This window comes from Oncorhynchus mykiss, chromosome 15 (assembly GCF_057628025.1).
Source record: "Oncorhynchus mykiss isolate SJ-2025 chromosome 15, ASM5762802v1, whole genome shotgun sequence".
Lineage (NCBI taxonomy): Eukaryota > Metazoa > Chordata > Actinopteri > Salmoniformes > Salmonidae > Oncorhynchus > Oncorhynchus mykiss.
The window spans coordinates 14,494,874-14,519,053 of record NC_143036.1 but is presented as its reverse complement, the minus strand read 5'-3'; the positions used below and the strand labels follow the sequence as shown (position 1 = coordinate 14,519,053).

General features: G+C 42.8%; 2 protein-coding genes and 1 long non-coding RNA gene across 3 annotated transcripts; 1 reads left to right on the top strand and 2 right to left on the bottom strand.

Annotated features, from left to right (window-relative positions):
* Positions 1-5,640: 5,640 nt before the first annotated feature.
* LOC149977399 (CD276 antigen-like) lies at positions 5,641-6,677 on the bottom strand (the record flags this gene model as incomplete). The annotated part of the gene is made up of 2 exons (XM_090201537.1): positions 5,641-6,149; positions 6,357-6,677. Coding segments are annotated over 2 exons (699 nt in total), but the record flags the coding sequence as incomplete, so codon positions are not given.
* Positions 6,678-10,609: 3,932 nt separating this feature from the next.
* LOC149977398 (uncharacterized) lies at positions 10,610-17,314 on the top strand. Its single transcript, XR_016486549.1, has 3 exons — positions 10,610-10,702; positions 11,100-11,161; positions 17,179-17,314. It is a non-coding gene; the product is annotated as an uncharacterized LOC149977398 (long non-coding RNA).
* LOC110489621 (uncharacterized) lies at positions 14,528-22,325 on the bottom strand. Its single transcript, XM_021562356.3, has 7 exons — positions 22,032-22,325; positions 20,768-21,085; positions 20,421-20,693; positions 19,954-20,274; positions 19,777-19,863; positions 17,906-17,989; positions 14,528-17,793 (listed from the first exon to the last, which is right to left on the bottom strand). The coding sequence occupies exons 1-7, from the start codon at positions 22,117-22,119 to the stop codon at positions 17,654-17,656; spliced, it is 1,311 nt and encodes a 436-aa protein (XP_021418031.3). The 5' UTR covers positions 22,120-22,325; the 3' UTR covers positions 14,528-17,653.
* Between the last annotated feature and the right edge of the window lie 1,855 nt (positions 22,326-24,180).

Sequence of the window (24,180 nt, the reverse complement as noted above, 5' to 3'; positions counted from 1 at the left end):
TTGCATCGTCTGTGGACCTATTTGGGCGGTAAGCAAATTGGAATGGGTCTAGGGTGTCAGGTAGGGTGGAGGTGATATGGTCCTTGACTAGTCTCTCAAAGCACTTCATGATGACGGAAGTGAGTGCTACGGGGCGGTAGTCGTTTAGCTCAGTTACCTTAGCTTTCTTGGGAACAGGAACAATGGTGGCCCTCTTGAAGCATGTGGGAACAGCAGACTGGTATAGGGATTGATTGAATATGTCCGTAAACACACCGGCCAGCTGGTCTGCGCATGCTCTGAGGGCGCGGCTGGGGATGCCGTCTGGGCCTGCAGCCTTGCGAGGGTTAACACGTTTAAATGTTTTACTCACCTCGGCTGCAGTGAAGGAGAGTCTGCATGTTTTCGTTGCAGGCCATGTCAGTGGCACTGTATTGTCCTCAAAGCGGGCAAAAAAGTTATTTAGTCTGCCTGGGAGCAAGACATCCTGGTCCGTGACGGGGCTGTAATCCGTGATTGACTGTAGACCCTGCCACATACCTCTTGTGTCTGAGCCGTTGAATTGAGATTCTACTTTGTCTCTATACTGACGCTTAGCTTGTTTGATTGCCTTGCGGAGGGAATAGCTACACTGTTTGTATTTGGTCATGTTTCCGGTCACCTTGCCCTGATCATGGGATTTGTATGCTTCAAGACTAACATTTCAACACTCTCCATTTGTGAAATTTTATTGGGAAAATTATATTGGACAATTTAGCCACCACAGTCTTCTTTGGGGACTTTGGTCCAGCGGTGTGTGAATGGCCCCTAACTGTAATTCTCCTCCATTTTCTGTCACTGCATTACCCTCTGCTACTTGTGTCCTTCTGTCTTCCTCTCCTCCCTCCTTTATTGAGGGGCTGGTTGACTTCATTACATTCAATAACCTGAAACATGGTGTTATATATCACCAATTGGTTTAGAGCTGGAGGAAATCACACACATCTGATACACACAGACACTATGTGACATGCACACACACTGTGAGAGCAACATTGCAAGATTATGTAATAATACTTTTATTGCATCAAATGGTTGTTTTATGCAACTGAATGTGGGCCTCTGTGAGATAACACTGACAGGAGATGTACAATGTCTTTGGGTGATTACCGCATTCCAGAGCACGAGTTAATGTTTCTGCTCTATAAGGTACAAGGGAGAGATGACACCAGGGCCAGACCCTGGTCCCTCCACAATGACATACTGTCTGCTGTGAATTCTAAGTATCTTTCATACTAATCTTAACCTTGTGACCCATTCCATACATCTGTTTGTCATGAACATCCAGGAGGATGGACTTTGTTCTCTCTCTAACACACACACACACACTACACCCAATCCTACTGTATAAAGGTCATTCTACAGCCCATCAAAACCACTTGTTGTCTTTCCAATGAGGCTCAGTCACTCCGAGTTTGATGGCCTTGGTTCAATATGTGTGACGTTCAGTTAGCTAGACTGTTTTTACTTTGACATTTCCCTAGATTGGGTGTTATTGTGTGTACTTGCTGAAGAACATTTGGACATGATTGTTTCTGACATATCTACATATTTACTTGTGTGCTTTTATTCAATATTTACAACTGTGTTGTTTTTTTAAAAGAAGAAGAGATGTGCTTGAATCTGTGTGAACTCCAAGCACACATGGAAATTAATTTGCTTAACACATTAATTTCTTATTGTGGCATGGTGTCGGTGAGATTCAAAACTACGATCTTCTGCTCTTAATCCATGGAATTAGTCCACTGAGCCATCAGGATGGAGCTACCATGCCATGTTCTTTTAACTCATACAAAGCTGTTCATTTGTGTCTATTCAAACAAACCCTATTTCAAAGGAAACAGGCACTCATTACGATCAGGAGTGACCAATTTGTGGGCTCAGCCAACACACCTGAACACACTTAAAACCTTTTTAGGATAGGCGTCCCGCTAGCGGCACACCTCGACAACATCCGGTGAAATGGCAGAGCGTGAAATTCAAATGACAAAAATATCAATATTTAACGTTCATGAAAATACAAGTGTTATACATCAAAATAAAGCTAATCCAGCCGCTGTTAATCCAGCCGCTGTGTCAGATTTCAAAAAGGCTTTACGGCGAAAGTATACCATTTGATTATCTGTGAACATCGCCCCGCGTACAAAAGCATACAAACATTTTCAAGCCAAGTAGAGGAGTCACAAAAGTCAGAAATAGCGATAAAATTAATCACTTACCTTTGATGATCTTCATCTCGTTGCATTCACAAGAGTCCCTGTTATACAATAAATGTTTATTTTGTTCGATAAAGTTCCTCTTTATGTCCCAAAAACTCAGTTTTCTTGGCGCGTTTTGTTCAGTAATTCACTGGCTCAACGGCTGTCACAACATGCTGACGAATACATCCTAATAGTACCGGTAAAGTTCATTGAAACATGTCAAACAATGTTTATAATTAATCCTCAGGTTGTCTATTGTCTAATTAATCGATAATATTTCAACAATAACGTATTCAATAGAAAGGAAAAAGAACAAAGGGCATGCAATTGGTCACGCGCGCAAAGGAGCTCTGGTCATTCTGCATGCCACTTATAAAATGGTCTCATTCTTCCTCATTTTTCAGAATACAAGCCTGAAACAATGTCTAAAGACTGTTGACATCTAGTAGAAGCCATAGGAACTGCAATCTGGGTCCTAATAGGCATTCAATTGAAAACTACACACATCAAAAATATCCCACTTCCTGGATGGATTTTCATCAGGTTTTCACCTGCCATATCAGTTCTGTTATACTTCGGGGCGGCAGGGTAGCCTAGTGGTTAGAGCGTTGGACTAGTAACAGGAAGGTTGCAAGTTCAACCCCCTGAGCTGACAAGGTACAAATCTGTCATTCTGCCCCTGAACAGGCAGTTAACCCACTATTCCTAGGCTGTCATTGAAAATAAGAATTTGTTCTTAACTGACTTGCCTACTTAAATAAAATAAAAATACTCACAGACATTATTTTAACAGTTTTCTGTCCTATTTTCTGGGCCTGAGTAACAGGCAGTTTACTTTGGGCACCTCAGTCATCCTGTCATGACTTCTGCCGAAGTCAGCCCCTCCTTGTTTGGGCGACGTTCGGCAATCGACATCACCGGCTTTCTAGCCATCGCCCCTCCATTTTTCGTATATCCATTTGTCTTGTCTTGTTTCCATACACACCTGGTTTTCATTTCCCCAATTAAGCTACTTGTAACCCTCTTTCCCATCATGTTTTGTGTGTAATTGTTTTCATGTTAGGTGGTGCTCTACTTTTATGTTCCGTTTTTTGAGAACATTTTGATTCATGTAGTGCTCTCGTTTTTTGGAACTATGATAAAAGTGCACCTGTTCAATATAATCTGCTCTCCTGCACTTGACTTCGCCTCCAATACACCATCCTGACAGAATTACACACTTTCAATGGAGTCCGCAGGAGCTGGTACCCCGGTTAGAGGAGTCGAGGAGCATGTCCAGGAACATTTGGCCATGTTACAACATCTTGGTGCCATGACGGATCGCGTTGCCCAGACCATGGGTCGCTGGGAGAGACAGGAAGTCTCTCCAGTGCCTCGACCAGTACAACCGGGATTATCTCCATCCGTTCCATCCAGAGAGAGTTCCAGTGGGATGCGTCTCTCCCTTCCTAGGGAGTATGATGGAACAGCAGCACAGTGCCAGGGATTCTTGTTACAACTGGCCCTCTACCTGGCCACTGTGCATCCAGCTCCCTCAGGAGGGGAGGGAGTGGCTGCCCTCGTCTCCTGTCTCACAGGAAGAGCACTGGAGTGGGCAAACGCCATGTGGAGGGAAGGAGACGTGGCGCCAGACCACTTCGAGGAATTCACCCGTCGCTTCAGGACCATCTTCGACCATGCACCTGAGGGCAGAGCAGCAGGGGAGAGGCTCTTCCATCTGAGACAGGGGACGAGGAGCGCCCAGGACTTCGCCCTGGAATTACGGACCTTGGCCGCCGGAGCAGGCTGGAACGACAGGGCCCTAATCGACCATTATCGATGCAGCCTACGAGAGGACGTCCGACGTGAACTGGCCTGCAGGGATGCCACCATTTCCTTCAACCAACTGGTGGATTTGTTCATCCAGTTGGATAACCTGCTGGTCACCCGCGGACGTCCAGAGGGGGCTCTGTCAGTTCCATCATCCAGCACTCCTGCTCCAGTGCCCATGGAGTTAGGAGGGGCTGCTCATAGGGAGACTGGAGGAGGAGCCATCACGTGCGCCATCTGTGGCTGCAGAGGACACACTGCCGGTCGGTGCCGTGTTGGTTCCTCTGGGAGTCGAGGCAACAGGCAGGGCACTCTGGCATCACCTCAGGTGAGTTTGCACCACACTCATCCAGAGTCCTCTGTTGATCAACTGTTTGTGCCTGTTTGTTTCCCTGAGTTTTCCCCACATTCAAAGCATAAGGCGCTCGTCGATTCAGGCGCAGCTGGGAATTTTATCGACAGAGCATTAGCCATTAGGTTAGGGATCCCTATTTTTCCCATAGTTAGACCCTTCCCAGTACACGCTCTAGATAGTCGACCATTAGGGTCCGGGCTAATTAAGGAGGCCACCATCTCCTTGGCCATGGTTATGCAGGGGAGTCATGAGGAGAGAATCAGTCTCTTTCTCATTGACTCTCCTGCGTTTCCTGTGGTACTAGGCCATCCTTGGTTGGCTCTACATAACCCCACTATTTCCTGGCAACAGAGGGCTATCACGGGGTGGTTGCGAGAGTGCTCAGGGAGGTGTGTAGGGGTTTCCGTTGGTGCTACCATGGTGGAAAGTCCAGACCAGGTCTCCACCATGCACATCCCCCCAGAATATGCCGATTTGGCTCTCTCTTTCTCTCACGACTAAATTACCACCTCATCGATGGGGGGGATTGTGCCATAAATCTTCTGGTAGACGCTGCACTTCCCAGGAGTCATGTGTATCCCCTGTCGCAAGCGGAGACAGTGGCTATGAATACATATGTCTCTGAATCCCTGCGTCAGGGGTACATTTGGCCCTCTACTTCACCCGCCTCCTCGAGTTTATTTTTTTGTGAAGAAAAAGGATGGAGGTTTACGCCCGTGCATTGACTATAGAGGCCTCAATCAAATCACGGTGAAGTATAGTTACCCACTATCTCTTATCGCCACGGCGATTGAGTCAATGCATGGGGAACGCTTCTTCACGAATCTGGATCTCAGGAGTGTGTATATCCTGGTGCGTATCCGGGAGGGAGATTAGTGGAAGACAGCGTTCAGTACCACCACAGGGCATTATGAGTATCTAGTCATGCCGTACGGGTTGATGAATGCTCCATCAGTTTTCCAATCCTTTGTTGGCGAGATTTTCAGGGACCTGCACGGGCAGGGCGTAGTGGTGTATATCGATGACATTCTGATTTACTCTACACGCACGGAGCATGTGTCCTTGGTGCGCAAGGTACTTGGACGACTGTTGGAGGATGACCTGTACGTCAAAGCTGAGAAATGCCTGTTCTTTCAGCAGGTCGTCTCCTTCCTAGGGTATTGCATTTCCACATCAGGGGTGGAGATGGAGAGTGACCGCATTGCAGCCGTGCCTAATTGGCCGACTTCCACCACGGTAAAGGAGGTGCAGCGATTTTTATGGTTTGCCAATCACTACCAGAGATTCATCCGGGGTTTTGGCCAGGTTGCTGGCCCATTACCTCACTGCTGAACGGGGGTCCTGTAAGGTTGCAGTGGTCGGCTGAGACGGACAGGGCTTTTGGGCAACTAAGAGCTCTGTTTACTTCGGCTCCCGTGCTGGCCGATCCGGATCACTCTTTGGTGAAGGTGTGTGTCTCTGGCAGTAGAGAGTTCACAGCTGTAGGTCCCCTGGTGGACCAGGGTTAACTTGTGGAGCTGAAGGCTGCCAGAGTCAGACAAATTCTGAACCTGCTCCTTCCACTTGTCATCAATGTACATCTGAGATGCTCCCTTGGTGGAGGTGAGAATGGTGTCTATCTGGTTGAACCTCCAGGTGAGGTTAAAGGTCAGAAGGTCAGACTGAGAGACACTGCAGGGGATGGACACCTCACTGCTTGGAGAACCCTGGACCGGATCTGAAAGGATGTCATGGGAAAGTGCCTTTTTAGGATGATTTTTGCATATTTTGTTTCACAATGTTGTCTTGTTCTTGTTTATTTTACAGACAGAAAATTGATTGAGGAATTTATTATTTGATTTATGAATTATTTGATTAAATAGGTTGATCATCTGATTACCTTGTTGTTTCAGGGTTGCTGTCCTTTCTACTGTCCCAGAGTAAAAAGTAGACATTACACATGGAGCAGCATGAAGTGATCATCATAGACAGACAGATAGACATTCTGTACCTTCCACTGCTATGTTAATGAAGGACTCCATGTTGCCTTTAATAGTGCTGGTGTAACACTTGTATCTGCCCTGGTCCTGGAGTGTGATCCCTCTCAGCAGTAGTGAAGCGTTTCCTTTGGGGATCTGGTCATTGAACAGGGCTGTTCTCCCTCTGTAACGCTGGCTCTGCTCTTTGAACTGATCTGTACTGTAGTAGTAGGAGTGGACGGTCAGGTCCTTGTCTTCTAGTTTCATCCAGTGGATGACTTCCTCACTGCCAGGCAGGAAGCTGCAGGGCAGGACACAATCCTCTGAGAACACACGTTACATGGACGTCTGCAAGTGAATAAACACTCACATTTAATGACCATCTAGACAAGATGGGATTCAAACACAGACTCCTATTCTCCCCAATAGTCAGATACCTTGGTAAAGTGAGTCGGCTCTTTGTTTATATCAGAGTGTTTTTAAATTGTTATTATTTTTAATATTATCCTGAGTCTGTTCTGTCATTGTGGTTCTTCACCCGCCCCCCTCCACGCCCACAGCACCTAAACTCTGACTAAAATCACAATCGAAAGTAAAGACTCCAGTCAGACCTGAATGACTACACTTCCTTCATGCCTCTAATTATACCACATATCCATTCAGCAATCATTTACAGTGTTAAACCACCTTAACCTGCCCCATATTTTGCTGAATCTCTGATTCCTCCTATAAAGTTGTTCAAACAATCACATAGCAACTTTGTTGAGACCTCATAGTCAATCACATGATCACATGATTATTTATACAAACTGACTATACAAAATACAAAGGACACCTGCTCTTCCCATGTCATAGACTGACCAGGGGAAGACAGGTGGAAGCTTGTTTTATTTTTTACATTCATTTTATTTCACCTTTATTTAACCAGGTAGGCTAGTTGAGAACAAGTTCTCATTTGCAACTGCGACCTGGCCAAGATAAAGCAAAGCAGTTTGACACATACAACAACACAGAGTTACACATGGAATAAACAAAACATACAGTCAATAATAGAGTAGAACAAAATAAAACAAAAAGTCTATATACAGTGAGTGCAAATGAGGTTAGATAAGGGTGTTAAGGAAATAAATAGGCCATGGTGGCGAAGTAATTACAATATAGCAATTAAACACTGGAATGGTAGATGTATGCAGAAAATGAATGTGCAAGTAGAGATACTGGGGTGCAAAGGAGCAGGTGGCGAAGTAATTACAATATAGCAATTAAACACTGGAATGGTAGATGTGTAGAAGATGAATGTGCAAGTAGAGATACTGGGGTGCAAAGGAGCAAGACAAATAAATAAATACTGTATGGGGATGAGGTAGGTAGATAGATGGGCTGTTTACAGACGGGCTATGTACAGGTGCAGTGATCTGTGAGCTGCTCTGACAGCTGGTGCTTAAAGCTAGTGAGGGAGATATGAGCTTCAGAGATTTTTGCAGTTCGTTCCAGTCATTGGCAGCAGAGAACTGAAAGGAAAGACGACCAAAGGAGGAATTGGCTTTGGGGGTGACCAGTGAGATATACCTGCTGGAGCGCGTGCTCTGAGTGGGTGCTGCTATGGTGACCAGTGAGCTGAGATAAGGCGTGGCTTTACCTAGCAGAGACTTGTAGATAACCTGTAGCCAGTGGGTTTGGCGACGCGTATGAAGCGAGGGCCAACCAACGAGAGCGTACAGGTCGCAATGGTGGGCAGTGTATGGGGCTTTGGTGACAAAACAGATGGCACTGTGATAGACTGCATCCAGTTTGTTGAGTAGAGTGTTGGAGGCTATTGTATAGACGACATCACCGAAGTCGAGGATTGGTAGGATGGTCAGTTTTACGAGGGTATGTTTGGCAGCATGAGTGAAGGATGCTTTGTTGCGATATAGGAAGCCAATTCTAGATTTAATTTTGGATTGGAGATGCTTAATGTGAGTCTGGAAGGAGAGTTTACAGTCTAACCAGACACCTAGGTATTTGTAGTTGTCCACGTATTCTAAGTCAGAGCCATCCAGAGTAGTGATGCTGGACAGGCGAGCAGGTGCGGGCAGTGATCGGTTGAATAGCATGCATTTAGTTTCCCCTGCGTTTAAGAGCAGTTGGAGGCAACGGAAGGAGAATTCTATGGCATTGAAGCTCGTCTGGAGGTTAGTTAACACAGTGTCCAAAGAGGGGCCAGAAGAATACAGAATGGTGTTGTCTGCGTAGAGGTAGATCAGAGACCCACCAGCAGCAAGAGCGACATCATTGATGTATACAGAGAAGAGAGTCGGCCCGAGGATTGAACCCTGTGGCACCCTCATAGAGACAGCCAGAGGTCCGGACAACAGGCCCTCCGATTTGACACACTGAACTCTATCAGAGAAGTAGTTGGTAAACCATGCGAGGCAATCATTTGAGAAACTAAGGCTGTCGAGTCTACCAATAAGAATGTGGTGATTGACAGAGTCGAAAGCCTTGGCCAAGTCGATGAATACGGCTGCACAGTAATGTCTCTTATCGATGGCGGTTATGATGTCGTTTAGGACCTTGAGCGTGGCTGAGGTGCACCCATGACCAGCTCTGAAACCAGATTGCATAGCGGAGAAGGTACGCTGGGATTTGAAATGGTCGGTAATCTGTTTGTTAACTTGGCTTTCGAAGACCTTAGAAAGACAGGGTAGGATAGATATAGGTCTGTAGCAGTTTGGGTCTAGAGTGTCACCCCCTTTGAAGAGGGGGATGACCGCGGCAGCTTTCCAATCTTTGGGAATCTCAGACGATACGAAAGAGAGGTTGAACAGGCTAGTAATAGGAGTTTCAACAATTTCGGCAGATAATTTTAGAAAGAGAGGGTCCAGATTGTCTAGCCCAGCTGATTTGTAGGGGTCCAGATTTTGCAGCTCTTTCAGAACATCATCTGGATTTGGGTGAAGGAGAAATGGTGGGGGCTTTGGCGGGTTGCTGTGGAGGGTGCCGGGCAGTTGACCGGGGTAGGGGTAGCCAGGTGGAAAGCATGGCCAGCCGTAGAGAAATGCTTATTGAAATTCTCAATTATAGTGGATTTATCGGTGGTGACAGTGTTTCCTAGCCTCAGAGCAGTGGGCATTGATGAAAGCTTATTGATCCCTTATTGATGTCCCTTGTTAAATAAACTTCAATCAGTGTAGATGAAGGGGAGGAGACTAGTTAAATAAGGATTTTTAAGTCTTGAGACAATTGAGACATGGATTGTGTATGTGTGCCATTCATGAGGGTGAATTGGCAAGACAAAAGATGTAAGTGCCTTTGAACAGGGTATGGTAGTATGTGCCAGGCGCACCAGTTTGTGGCAAGAACTACAAAGCTACCTGTTTTTTCACGCCCAACAGTTTCCCATGTGTTTCAAGAATGGTCCACCACCCAAAGGAAATCCAGCCAACTTGACACCACTATGGGATGCATTGGAGTCAACATGGGCCAGCATCCCTGTGGAAAGCTTTCGACACCTTCAGGCTGTTCTGAGAGTAAAATGGGGGGTTACTGTCCAAATAGTTATAATCAATGTTTAACACTTTGCCTTAGGGTGGAAGTGACCAAAGATCACTATGCACAACAGGAAAAGTCAGCTCTTTAACCTGTTAGATCTCTAGGGGCGCTATTTCATTTTTGGATAAAAAACGTTCCCGTTTTAAGCGCGATATTTTGTCACGAAAAGATGCTCGACTATGCATATTCTTGACAGTTTTGGAAAGAAAACACTCTGAAGTTTCAGAATCTGCAAAGATTTTGTCTGTAAGTGCCCCAGAACTCATTCTACAGGCGAAACCAAGATGATGCATCAACCAGGAATTAGCAGAATTTCTGAAGCTCTGTTTTCCATTGTCTCCTTATATGGCTGTGATTGCGCAAGGAATGAGCCTACACTTTCTGTCGTTCGCCCAAGGTCTTAGCAGCATTGTGACGTATTTGTAGGCATATCATTGGAAGATTGACCATAAGAGACTACATTTTCCAAGTGTCCGCCTGGTGTCCTGCGTGGAATTCGGTGCGCAATTGCCAGCTGCTCGTACTTTTCCATTTGATATAGGGGAGAAACCATGTGTCCAAGAACGATGTATCAATGAAGAGATATGTGAAAAACACCTTGATGATTGATTCTAAACAACGTTTGCCATGTTTTCAGTCGATATTATGGAGTTAATTTGGAAAAAAGTTCGCGTTTTGAGGACTGAATTTTCTGATTTTTTTTGGTAGCCAAATGTGATGTATAAAACGGAGCTATTTCTAATACACAAAGAATATTTTTGGAAAAACTGAGCATCTGCTATCTAACTGAGAGTATCCTCATTGAAAACATCAGAAGTTCTTCAAAGGTAAATGATTTTATTTGAAGGCTTTTATGTTTTTGTTGAAATGTTGCGTGCTGGATGCTAACGCTAAATGCTAACGCTAAATGCTAACGCTAAATGCTAACGCTAAATGCTAACGCTAAATGCTAACGCTAGCTAGCTACTTTTACACAAATGATTGTTTTCCTATGGTTGAGAAGCATATTTTGAAAATCTGAGATGACAGTGTTGTTTACAAAAGGCTAAGCTTGAGAGATGGCATATTTATTTCATTTCATTTGCGATTTTCATGAATAGTTAACGTTGTGTTATGCTAATGAGCTTGCTGATAGATTTACACAATCCTGGATACAGGGGTTTTTTCATAGCTAAACGTGACGCAGAAAACGGAGCGATTTGTCCTAAACAAATAATCTTTCAGGAAAAACTGAACATTTGCTATCTGAGAGTCTCCTCATTGAAAACATCTGAAGTTCTTCAAAGGTAAATGATTTTATTTGAATGCTTTTCTGTTTTTTTGTGTAAATGTTGCCAGCTGAATGCTAATGCTAAATGCTACGTTAGCCATGAATACTGTTACACAAATGCTTGTTTTGCAATGGTTGAGAAGCATATTTTGAAAATCTGAGATGACAGTGTTGTTAACAAAAGGCTAAGCTTGAGAGCTAGCATATTTATTTCATTTAATTTGCGATTTTCATGAATAGTTAACGTTGCGTTATGGTAATGAGCTTGAGTCTGTATTCACGATCCCGGATCCGGGATGGGGAGATCAGAAAGGTTAATTAAATTGTCAGTCTTCTGTAATGACCAACATGTTTATGATCTACAGTAATTCATGTGTCTGAGAAGCTTGTTTTACAGTTAAACTCATGTGAGGTGATTCTGGTCAGTTTATATCAGTAAAACCCTGTCTGTCCTGTGTGATAACAACTCCCCTCCTCCCAGGTGCTGCTAGCTCAGCACTTACTGTCAATCACAAACCCACCCCAGGACCCCGCATCTAACCCCAAACACATACAGTTATGTCAAAAATACCCTTGAACTGTCGAAATTCAAAAATATTTTGGTATCCACATAAGTATGTATTTGGTTTGCAATTATATATGAATAATTTACTAAATGTTAGCCAATTCCACAAAGACATTCAAAAATGGCCCTGACAACATTATTGGCACCTTCTAGAATTAGATTTCAAGGAAGTGATTCTCCTTTACGTTGGAATTGAACTCACCTGTAGTGAGCTGCAGGTGGCTGCAATATAAAAATCATGAATTATACCAGTTTGAATATAGAAAAATACTAATTCTCTTGTTGTGTCACGGTGTGAACCACAATGAGCATGGAGAAAAGAAAGAAAACCATTGAATTATCTGAGGAGGACAATCTCAAGGCTACAAGTCCATCTCCAGAGACCTTCATGTTACTGTTTCCACATACGTAATGTTATCCAGAAGTATAAGGTCCATGCCACTGTAGCCAACCTCCCTGGTCGTGGCTGCAAGAAAAGTCTTGATGGAAGATTGCAGCGAAAGATTGTTTGAATGGTGGTGAGAGCACCTCGACCAACTGCCACACAGATTCAAGCTGACCTTCAGACAAAAGGTACGACAGTTTCAAGATGAGACCAAATTAGAGCTTTTTTGGTAAAGAACAAAATTAAGCCTTTAAAGAAAGTAACACCTTTCCTAGAGTCAAACATGGAGGAGGTTCAGTGATGCTTTGCGGTTGCTTTGCTGCCTCAGGCACTGGGTGCCTTGAGCGTGTGCATGGCATCATGAAATCAGAAGAATACCAAGGCATTTTGGAGCGCAATGTTGGAGCAAGTGTCAAAAAGCCAGGTCTTCGTTGAAGGTCACAGGTCTTCCAGCAGGACAATGACCCCAAACACACTTCAAAAAGCACCCAGGAATGGTTCAAGATAAACGCTGGACTGTTCTGAAGTGGCCAGCAATGAGTCCAGATGTAAATCAAATTGAAAACTTGTGGATCGGGAGAAGCAGTCGGGAGAAGGCACCCTTCAAATCTGGGAGAACTGGAGCAGTTTGCACAAGAAGAGTGGGCCAAAATGCCAGTACAGAGGTGCAGGAAGCTCATCGATGGCTACAGGAAGCGCTTGATTGCAGTTATTTTGACCAAAGAACCAAATAAAGTCTAGGGTGTCAATAATTTTGTCCATGCCATTTCTGTTTATTTTCTGGTTTAAATTGACATATTAAGTTCTGAATCAAAAACAAAGTATCTGTAATATTAACAGTGAAATAAAGAATTGTTGGAGACTAAATACTTTGGTCAATGTCAACTTATTTGTAGGGAAAATTGTGAGTTACTTGGGTGACAATAGGTGAAAGTGCAAGGGTGACAATACTTTTGGGCCATGACTGTATGCACTTAATGTAGATCTGATAGTATTGGATATTTATAACAAAGTTCCTTCTATTTTTTTTCTGCACTGAACAAATTTCAGGTCTGCTGAACACAAACTTGAACTTCGTGAAAATTCAGATTAAAAACTGGTTAAGTTGGCAGGCTACTGTGGCTATTTTATCCTTATGCAGGCCTACCAGAGTGGCCTACCATCAAAAAGAGAAAATGCATCCCATGAAATGTTAACATGGAAATAGCTGTTCTATCATTCAGCCTACAGTAGCAGCCACACCATGTGTGGTGTTCAATGTAGGCCAACATTCCACGGGACCATTGAAAAAAAACATGCAGAACTTGACATTAACCTGTTTATCCACTTGTCCTTCAGACAAGAAAATGTTGTTGTGTTGTTTGATGCAAGTGCAACGTCTGTTTTCGGGAGAAGGAGAAGACCAAGGTGCAGCATGGTAAGTATTCATCATACCTTTTAATCAATACGAATAACGTCTGTTTTCGGGAGAAGGAGAAGACCAAGGTGCAGCATGGTAAGTATTCATAATACCTTTTAATCAATACGAATAATGTCTGTTTTCGGGAGAAGGAGAAGACCAAGGTGCAGCATGGTAAGTATTCATCATACCTTTTAATCAATACGAATAATGTCTGTTTTCGGGAGAAGGAGAAGACCAAGGTGCAGCATGGTAAGTATTCATCATACCTTTTAATCAATACGAATAACGTCTGTTTTCGGGAGAAGGAGAAGACCAAGGTGCAGCATGGTAAGTATTCATCATACCTTTTAATCAATACGAATAACGTCTGTTTTCGGGAGAAGGAGAAGACCAAGGTGCAGCATGGTAATTATTCATCATACCTTTTAATCAATACGAATAACGTCTGTTTTCGGGAGAAGGAGAAGACCAAGGTGCAGCATGGTAAGTATTCATCATACCTTTTAATCAATACGAATAACGTCTGTTTTCGGGAGAAGGAGAAGACCAAGGTGCAGCATGGTAAGTATTCATCATACCTTTTAATCAATACGAATAATGTCTGTTTTCGGGAGAAGGAGAAGACCAATGTGCAGCATGGTAAGTATTCATCATACCTTTTAATCAATACGAATAACGTCTGTTTTCGGGAGAAGGAGAAGACCAAGGTGCAGCATGGTAAGTATTCATCATACCTTTTAATCAATACGAATAACGTCTGTTTTCGGGAGAAGGAGAAGACCAAGGTGCAGCATGGTAAGTATTCATCATACCTTTTAATCAATACGAATAACGTCTGTTTTCGGGAGAAGGAGAAGACCAAGGTGCAGCATGGTAAGTATTCATCATACCTTTTAATCAATACGAATAACGTCTGTTTTCTGGAGAAGGAGAAGACCAAGGTGCAGCGTGGTAAGTATTCATCATACCTTTTAATCAATACGAATAATGTCTGTTTTCTGGAGAAGGAGAAGACCAAGGTGCAGCATGGTAAGTATTCATCATACCTTTTAATCAATACAAATACTTGAACAAAAAAATGACAAACGAACAGTTCTGCAAGGTACAAAACAGAAAACAACTACCCACCACCCATGGTGGGAAAACAGGCTGCCTAAGTATGGTTCTCAATCAGAGACAACGATTGACAAGCCTGTCTCAAAATACAACACTGCCCCTTTAAGACTCTTAAAAGATTTCAAGAAATGGACACGTTTTGTGCTCTTGTAGGAATCTCTTGCATAGTTTGTTTTTGGTATGTTGCATAATTGAAAGTGGATAATATTGCATTGATTTGATCACAATTGCCACAGTAAAGGGAAACGTTGATAAACGTTGAAGAAAAGGAGATCCGCACTCTCTAGGAGCTCAGATGCAATAATTTAATAACCTAATAACCAACGTTTCGACAGACAAGCTGTCTTCATCAGAATAATGTGATTGTGCACAGTCAGTGAAATAACATTTTCAAAATCCTGAATCCCCCCCCCCAAAAATAATATATATATACTATATATATATATATATATATATACTGCATATATTAGAATATATTCTTTGTATCTCAAAATTATTGTAAAGTGGTTAACCTTCAAAATCTAAATGAGAATTATTGAAATCTAAACGATAGAATTCAACCAGAGCGCACTTAGATCATGGGAAAAGTTTGCTCTTGACTGTTGCACTTGAATCATTCCCACAGTGAATGTTAAGGCCCGCTACTCTATGAAACCACACACTATTGTAGAGACTTTGTTATTACCGGCAGCAATTGATGTGGTTAAAACAATGTGTGGGGAGACAGAGGCACAGAAACTCACATCAATACCTTTGTCAGATAACACTGTTAAACAAAGAATGAATGGTATAGCTAGCAATCAGTGGTGGAAAAAGTACCCAATTGTCATACTTGAGTGAAAGTAAAGATACCTCAATAGAAAATGACTCAAGTAAAAGTGAAATTCACCCAGTAAAATACTACTTGAGAAAGTCTAAAAGTATTTGGTTTTTAATATACTTAAGTATATTAACACACGATATTAGACCAGTGTCTTCTGGTTACTGGCAGGTTGATGTGGACCTAAGAGATCAGGAGAAGGTTGCATTCACCTGTGGACAGTTCCCATGAATACTATGGATGTAATGCATCAACAACATTTCAGACACTGGTGCAGTGCATTATTCACTATGTCTACTCACTGATCCAAATGTTAAGAGGTAGAAAATTAAGAGGTTTGGGTTGGGGTTGAGCAGGCAACGTGAAGTAGAAGCAAACAAAGGCTAGTAAAGTTAAAATATTTAATAACATTGTTCATAGTATTATGTGGAATGATAAGGCTTGTATATGAGTATTTTCTCATTAGGACATTAGCCTGTCTGGGAATGGGGTTCCGCTGGCGGAAATGTCAAATTTCTCAAACATACAAGTATTAGGCACCATTTTAAAGATAAAATTCTTGTTAATCCCACCACAAATGCTTTACAGCGAAAGCTCCACAAACGATTATGTTAGGTCACCACCAAATCACAGAAAAACCCAGCCATTTTTCCAGCCAAAGAGAGGAGTCACAAAAAGCACAAATAGAGATAAAATTAATCACTAACCTTTGATGATCTTCATCAGATGACACTCATAGGAGTTCATGTTACACAATGCATGTATGTTTTGTTCGATAAAGTGCATATTTATATCCAAAAATGTCATTTTACATTGGCGTGTTATGTTCAGTAGTTCCAAAACATGCGGTGATTTTGTAGAGCCACATCCATTCACAGAAATACTCATTATAAATGTTGATGAAAATTCAAGTGTTATGCATGGACTTTAGATAAACTTCTCCTTAATAATCCGTTTGAGCCAGTCAGTTGTGTTGTGACAGGGTAGGGGTGGCATACAGAAGATTGCTCTATTTGGTAAAAGACCAAGTCCATATTATGGCAAGAATAGCTTAAACAAGCAAAGAGAAACAAAAGTCCATCATTACTTTAAGACATGAAGGTCAGTCAATCCGGAAAATTTCAAGAACTTTTCTTCAAGTGCAGTCGCAAAAACCATAAGGCACTGTGATGAAACTGGCTCTCATGAAGACCCCCACAGGAAAAGAAGACCGAGAGTTACCTCTGTTGCAGAGGATTTGTTCATTAGAGTGTACTGCATCTCAGATTGCAGCCTAAAGAAATGCTTCACAGAGTTCAAGTAACAGACACATCTCAACATCAACTGTTCAGAGGGGACTGTGTGAATCAGGCCTGCATGGTCAAATTGCTGCAAAGAAACCACTACTAAAGGACACCAATAAGAAGAAGAGACTTGCTTGGGCCAAGAAAGACAAGCAATGGACATTAGACCGGTGGAAATCTGTCCTTTGGTCTGATGAGTCTAAATTTGAGATTTTCTGTTCCAACCGCTGTGTCTTTGTGAGACACAGAGTAGGTGAACGGATGATCTCAGTATGTGTGGTTCCCACCGTGAAGCATGGAGGAGGAGGCGTGATGGTGTGTGGGTGCTTTGCTGGTGACACTGTCAGTGATTTATTTAGAATTCAAGGCACACTTAACCAGCATGACTACCACAGCATTTTGCAGCAATACGCCATCTCATCTGATTTACGCTTAGTGGGATTATCATTTGTTTTTCAACAGGACAATGATCCAACACACCTCCAGGCTGTGTAGGGGCTATTTGACCAAGAAGGAGAGTGATGGAGTGCTGCACAGATGACCTGGCATCCCTAATCACCTGACCTACACCCAATTGAGATGGTTTGGTGTTGAGTTGGACTGCAGAGTGAAAGAAAAGCAGCCAACAAGTGCTCAGCATGTGTGAACACCTTCAAGAGTGTCGAAGATGGTTGAGAGAATGCCAAGAGTGTGCAAAGCTGTCATCAAGGCAAGATTTGTATAACACTTTTTTGGTTACTACATGATTCCATATGTGTTATTTCATAGTTTCGATATTCACTATTATTCAACAATGTAGGAAATAGTCACAATAAAGAGAAATCCTTGAATGAGTAGGTGTGTCCAAACTTTTGACTGGTACTGTATGCAATTGGACAATTACCCCAATTTCAACTTTCCTCTTTGTCCTCCCTTGGGTCAATGTTCTCTCCTTGATTCAAGGAATTACCAAAGTTGATATGGCTGACCCCTCTTCTCCTTGACCTTGTTGTTGTCTTTCTCTGTCTTCCTCTCTTCCTTCTTCATTCTGAAGTGGTTTTCCACTCTGATCGTTTTCATTTGGACCATTTGTATTTGCTGGAGGGGGATAGGTGAGTTTAGGGTGAGTTAGCAGGATTCAGACACACAAACAGCTAGTATGAGTAAATGCATGTAACCATAAGGACATGAATATTCCATGAAGGTCTACCTGCGGCAGAGAGTGACTCTTCCTCTTCAGGTGAGATGGTGTTCATCGCTTGAGACCATGTGGGCTTGGATTTGCACAGAAAACCTTGAGACAGGAGACTTCAAAATATCAGAAACTGAAAGCTGTTCATCAAAAGCCACCAATGTAACCCTCCTCTCTGTTCATCAGGAGGTGGTTGTGTTAAATGGTTCAACAGATTATGATGTCATCATCATTGTCATGACGTTGGCCTCTTTGAGTATAGCAAGCCACATCCCCCTCTCCCTGCCGCCCCCTTTTCTCCTTCAACTAGGCTGCTGTGGTCAGAGAGACGTCGTAAATTGACGGATCTCCTGATCGACACAGTATAGAGAGTAAATTTTCATAGAGAACAAAGCAATTCCTTCCACCTCACAGAACTTGAGGTATGAACAAATTTCATGTTCCGGAGAAAGTATAAAAGATCGGTGAAGAATCCAGCTACGAACTGGTCCGTTTGTCACAACTTGGGGAAGCTCATGGGAGACGGTGTGGCCACATTACCATAACGCTGTTTATATAATAGCCTCAGATATGAGGTTTACATCTAATTGTTGTATAAGATGAATGAGTGAGTATGATACTGTTTGTAAAATTGTGTAATATGATTTTGGACTGTTTAATGAAGGAAAACTCAAAAAGGGGATTAGAGTTAACTAAATCAGAGGACCGCCCCTGAGCTCAGTTAGGGTCAGGTGTCCTGGGACAGCCCTTTTCTGCCATTCTGAATAAAACCCAACTTTGAGAAATTATCAGCAGACCATGTTTTTCTCCATTAGGGGAGGACAAAGGTTGTTGACCATTGTTGAATCTTTTAACCATAACACGTGGTTAAACTCTTAGACTATCGATACCGACAGAATAAGAACAAGTCTTTGATATTAATTACTAGTCTGCAGCTAGGAATTCGGTGTCATTGAACGAGAAGAACGACAACCGCCGAAACATCCATTCTATAACAAATTAATGAATGTCACTCTGAACTATCCCCTCTAACCAAGACAGAGAGAGAGAGAGAGAGAGAGAGAGAGAGAGAGAGAGAGAGAGAGAGAGAGAGAGAGAGAGAGAGATGGAGGGAGAGAGAGAGAGAGAGAGAGAGAGAGAGAGAGAGAGAGAGAGAGAGAGAGAGAGAGAGATGGAGGGAGAGAGAGAGAGAGAGAGAGAGATAGAGAGAGAGAGAGAGAGAGAGAGAGAGAGAGAGAGAGAGGACAAAACTCTCCAACAGAAACAAACTTTTCACCAGCGAACAAGATGACACACCGAGCATAAATATATACATATTGATTGTTCCCGAATGAGTGAGCGTTCATGTGAAAAGGATTAGCATGTCAATTGTTATAATCGTCACTCTGTAGTGATTTCTTAGTCGACCCCCACTTCCCCTTTTGTCAAACAAGCTGCCATGCCGGTTTAGCCCACTAGGGCACATTCTCCTATCATTTCTTGTAACCACATGTACCTTGTTTGTTTGTTTGGTCATGCATTTCTGTGAATTACTTAGTTTGTATTAAATAAATTATTTAAGACAATTGATGTATGGATGACTCATAGTGAAGATTGGGTTTGTGCAGATAACCAACAATTTACGACGTTTGGAATGAGACTAACGTGAGGTAAAGTAAATAATTCATTAATCAGAAGACTATGGATCAGATATGAAAATATCTGAAAGGTTAATTAGGAAATGATAACTTTGTAATTTGAATATTTTTCCTTGGTGCCCCGACTTCCTAGTAACTACGGTTACATGATTAATCAGTTTGATCGTGTAACACTAATTACAGAGAATCTTTGATAAAAACTATAAGTTTTCAGTTAATGACAGTAAAGACACAACATCATCATAATCTTACCTCTCAGCAGGTAACATATCACTGCTGCTATAATCACTGCTGCTATTATTATACCAGTGATTGAACCTGGACTCAGTCCATCTGAAACTGAAGGAGAAAATACAGAGTATCAGTTTTATTGTTGAATGTGATCCTGTGACTTACAGTGAGGGGAAACAGTAAGAGTAAACTTTGTACCATCAGATAGTTTATCAGGTGTGATCTGCAGGTAGGTGAGGATCAGGTGTGTGTCTCTGGCAGTAGAGAGTTCACAGCTGTAGGTCCCCTGGTGGACCATGGTTAACTTGTGGAGCTGAAGGCTGCCAGAGTCAGACAAACTCTGAACCTGATCCTTCCACTGGTCATCAACATACATCTGAGATGTACTGTTGGTGTAGGTGGAGGTAAGGATGGTGTCTATCTGGTTGAACCTCCAGGTGAGGTCAAAGGTCAGGAGGTCAGACTGAGAGACACTGCAGAGGATGGAAACCTCACTGCTTGGAGAACCCTGGACCGGATCTGAAATGATGTCATGAGAAAGAGCCTTTTTAGCTTGATATTTGTGTATTTTATCTCACAGTGATGTCTTGTTTTTGTACAGTTTGCAGGCAGATAAATATATTGATGAATTTATTCATTTATTTATGAATTGATTGATTAATTACCATGCTGTTTCAGGGTTGCTGTCCTTTCTACTGTCCCAGAGGTCACGGTACAGATGTTGGTTCGGTCTCTGCTAAACTGTTTTGTGCTGGTGATGTCATAGAGGCCCCGGTCATCCACCTTGATGCTGGTGGAGTTCTGGATGGTTCCAGGGTCAAATGAAAGGTCAGAGGGGGGGTCACTGGACCAGGTGAGTTTAGGCTCAGGGTAGATACCTGTAGAACTGCAGGTGATGATGTCATCTGATAACTGTATGTCCACCAAGCGGACTGGAGCTGCAACAAAGTAGACATTACACATGGAGCAGCATGAAGTGATCATCATAGACAGACAGACAGACATTCTGTACCTTCCACTGCTATGTTAATGAAGGACTCCATGTTGCCTTTAATAGTGCTGGTATAACACTTGTATCTGCCCTGGTCCTGGAGTGTGATCCCTCTCAGCAGTAGTGAAGCGTTTCCTTTGGGGATCTGGTCATTGAACAGGGCTGTTCTCCCTCTGAAACGCTGGCTCTGCTGTTTGAGCTGATCTGTACTGTAGTAGTAGGAGTGGATGGTCAGGTCCTTGTCTTCTGGTTTCATCCAGTGGATGACTTCCTCACTGCCAGGCAGGAAGCTGCAGGGCAGGACACAATCCTCTGAGAACACACAGGTTACATGGACATCTGGAAGAGAATAAAAACACACATTTAATGACCATCTGGACAAGATGGGATTCAAACACAGACTCCTATTCTCCCCAATAGTCAGATACCTTGGTAAAGTGAGTAACCTGTTATTATTGTTAATATTCTCTCATTGTGGTCTTCCTCGGTCCTCCACCTGCCCCTTTCCACACCCACAGCACCTAACCTCTAACTAAAATCACAATCTAAAGTAAAGACAGACCTGAATGACTACACTTCCTTCATGCCTCTAATCTTACCACACACCCAAACTGATGTGAGGAGATTCCAGTGAGTTTGTATCAGTAAAACCCTATCTGTCCTGTGTGATAACAACTTCCCTCCTCCCAGGTGCTGCTAGCTCAGCACTTACTGTCAAACAGACCTAGGACTACAGATGTAGGATCTACCTTGAGCCTGTTTGCTACTGCAGGAAAATAATCCTGCAGCAACAGGAAATGTGAATTATTATGTGGATTGTAATTAATGGACATGATACATTAATATATTGATACAGTTTTCGTTAGGGCAAATCATGTCTGCCATTTTAAAGTGGAAATCACAATCTTTAGAAGCCTTTACACTTGAATAGACTATAAGTTTTTTTTCCTACTGTGCAGGATAATTCACAGCAACAAAAGACTGATCAAATTAAGATCTTACATCTGTTGGAGATATTTTGGAATGTAATATTTTGAGTCACACAGAAGGTAAAGAGTGGCTCCTGAGTGGTGCAGTGGTCTAAGACACTGCCTATCACTGCAAGAGGTGTCACTGCAGCACCTGGTTCAAATCCAGCCGTGATTGGGAGTCCCATAGGGCTGCGCACAATTGGTCCGGGTTTAGCCGGGGTAGGCCATCATTGTAAATAAGAATTTGTTCTTAACTGACTTAAATAGAGGTATAATTCAAAGATGGATTAACTAAGACGATGGTTGTCTCTCACCTCTCCCATCTGTGGATGTGGCAGTCGACAGTAGAATCACCACTGATAACAGACCCCTTAATGTCATGGAAACCAGACCCCAGGCCATCTCCACAGAGATCAGACCACAGGGTTATTGTTGTGGAAATGAAGTCCTCTCCCTCTTAATGGATTGTAAAGGATCCTGTGCTTGTCATTCTAGTTTTGTCGCTGATTATTCCATCCAGGTTGTGAAGTGAGGAGTGTGCTGCTCCTTACACAAGTGCTTTCACTATTTACCGAATGAGTGTAGGGCAAAGATTAGTGCACTGTGAAATATTTACAGAGTGGACTTTCCTCCCTAGACAAATGACCCCTCCCCCCATTGTGAAGTTGTGACTGAGCTTGGTGTGCAAGACAGGGCAGCGACTGTGTTAAAGCAAAATGTCCGTACTGCTAGACTTGAATTCTTGTGCCGCTCTGCACACAAGCAAGCTAGCATCAACGTTAAGCCAACTCTCTGAAGTTCAAAGACATTAAAAGTTCCTTCATAGATGCCGCTCCTATGTAGGTATAATTATGTGGGTCTAATTCAGAGAATGCATGTCATAACAAGATGTCCAGCGCTTCAATCCAAGCTTCATGTAACTATCGCTTGCCTGCTCCATAGTAAGCTGCTCTTTCCTCACTGAATGGTGAAGTCATTTAATGTTCTGCTAAATGTAAAAATAAAATGTTTTCAGAGGTTTAATAGTGAACAGAAATAAACTATATAAACCGTTCCTTTTTAGGGTTTGAACCGGTTCAGAACTTTATTTAGCTGGTCGGAATAGTGAAATGGAACAACAACAAAAATAAGGCTACTGTTCGGAGCCAAACGATTAGAAAAGACTAAGTCTTGCCAACTAATTCCTGGATATAATTCATGTTCTTCAACATTTATTAAGGTAAAAACAGAGACAAACTCTAAAAGGCCAATATCAGCAGACTCCAGGTGAAGGAAGTCTCTTGCAGTTATGTGTCCTAAATATTACAGTTTACTGCTGTAACTGTAGATCACTTCCAGGCCAGCTGATGGTGAGTAACTATTGTTGAGGGTCTGTCCTGGATACTACAGTTAGTTGATGGTTTTCCCTGGATACTACAGTTAGTTGAGAGTCCTGGATACGACAGTTAGTTGATGGTTTTCCCTGGATACTACAGTTAGTTGATGGTCTGTCCTGGATACTACAGTTAGTTGATGGTCTGTCCTGGATACTACAGTTAGTTGAGAGTCCTGGATACTACAGTTAGTTGATGGTCTGTCCTGGATACTACAGTTAGTTGATGGTCTGTCCTGGATACTACAGTTAGTTGATGGTCTGTCCTGGATACTACAGTTAGTTGAGGGTCTTCCTGGATCCTACAGTTAGTTGATGGTCTGTCCTGGATACTACAGTTAGTTGAGGGTCTGTCCTGGATACTACAGTTAGTTGAGGGTCTGTCCTGGATCCTACAGTTAGTTGATGGTCTGTCCTGGATACTACAGTTAGTTGAGAGTCCTGGATACTACAGTTAGTTGATGGTCTGTCCTGGATACTACAGTTAGTTGAGGGTCTGTCCTGGATACGACAGTTAGTTGATGGTCTGTCCTGGATACTACAGTTAGTTGAGGGTCTGTCCTGGATCCTACAGTTAGTTGAGGGTCTGTCCTGGATACTACAGTTAGTTGATGGTCTGTCCTGGATACTACAGTTAGTTGAGGGTCTGTCCTGGATCCTACAGTTAGTTGAGGGTCTGTCCTGGATACTACAGTTAGTTGAGGGTCCTGGATACTACAGTTAGTTGATGGTCTGTCCTGGATACTACAGTTAGTTGAGGGTCTTCCTGGATCCTACAGTTAGTTGAGGGTCCTGGATACGACAGTTAGTTGATGGTCTGTCCTGGATACTACAGTTGGTTGATGGTCTGTCCTGAATACGACAGTTAGTTGATGGTCTTCCTGGATACTACAGTTAGTTGAGGGTCTGTCCTTAATTAACTGGGAACTGGGAACTTGGAAATATCTGACATCCGACTTCAGTGCATCCAAGGCAAATGGGAACTGGGAAAATAAATAGTTTTGACCCGGAATTCCAACTCGGGAACTCAGGCCTGTTTCTAGAGCTCCAACTTTCCAACCTGAAGACCACTGACGTTATGATTTTTCTGA

What these genes read in the sequence shown, in the direction of transcription:
- LOC110489621 (XM_021562356.3), bottom strand. Translation starts at nt 22,119, where the DNA reads ATGGCCTGGGGTCTGGTTTCCATGACATTAAGGGGTCTGTTATCAGTG. An exon ending in CATTAACATAGCAGTGGAAG is followed by an intron (nt 20,694 to 20,767) that starts GTACAGAATGTC and finishes ACTTTGTTGCAG; the next exon opens with CTCCAGTCCGCTTGGTGGAC. An exon ending in AGCAACCCTGAAACAGCATG is followed by an intron (nt 20,275 to 20,420) that starts GTAATTAATCAA and finishes ACATCATTTCAG; the next exon opens with ATCCGGTCCAGGGTTCTCCA.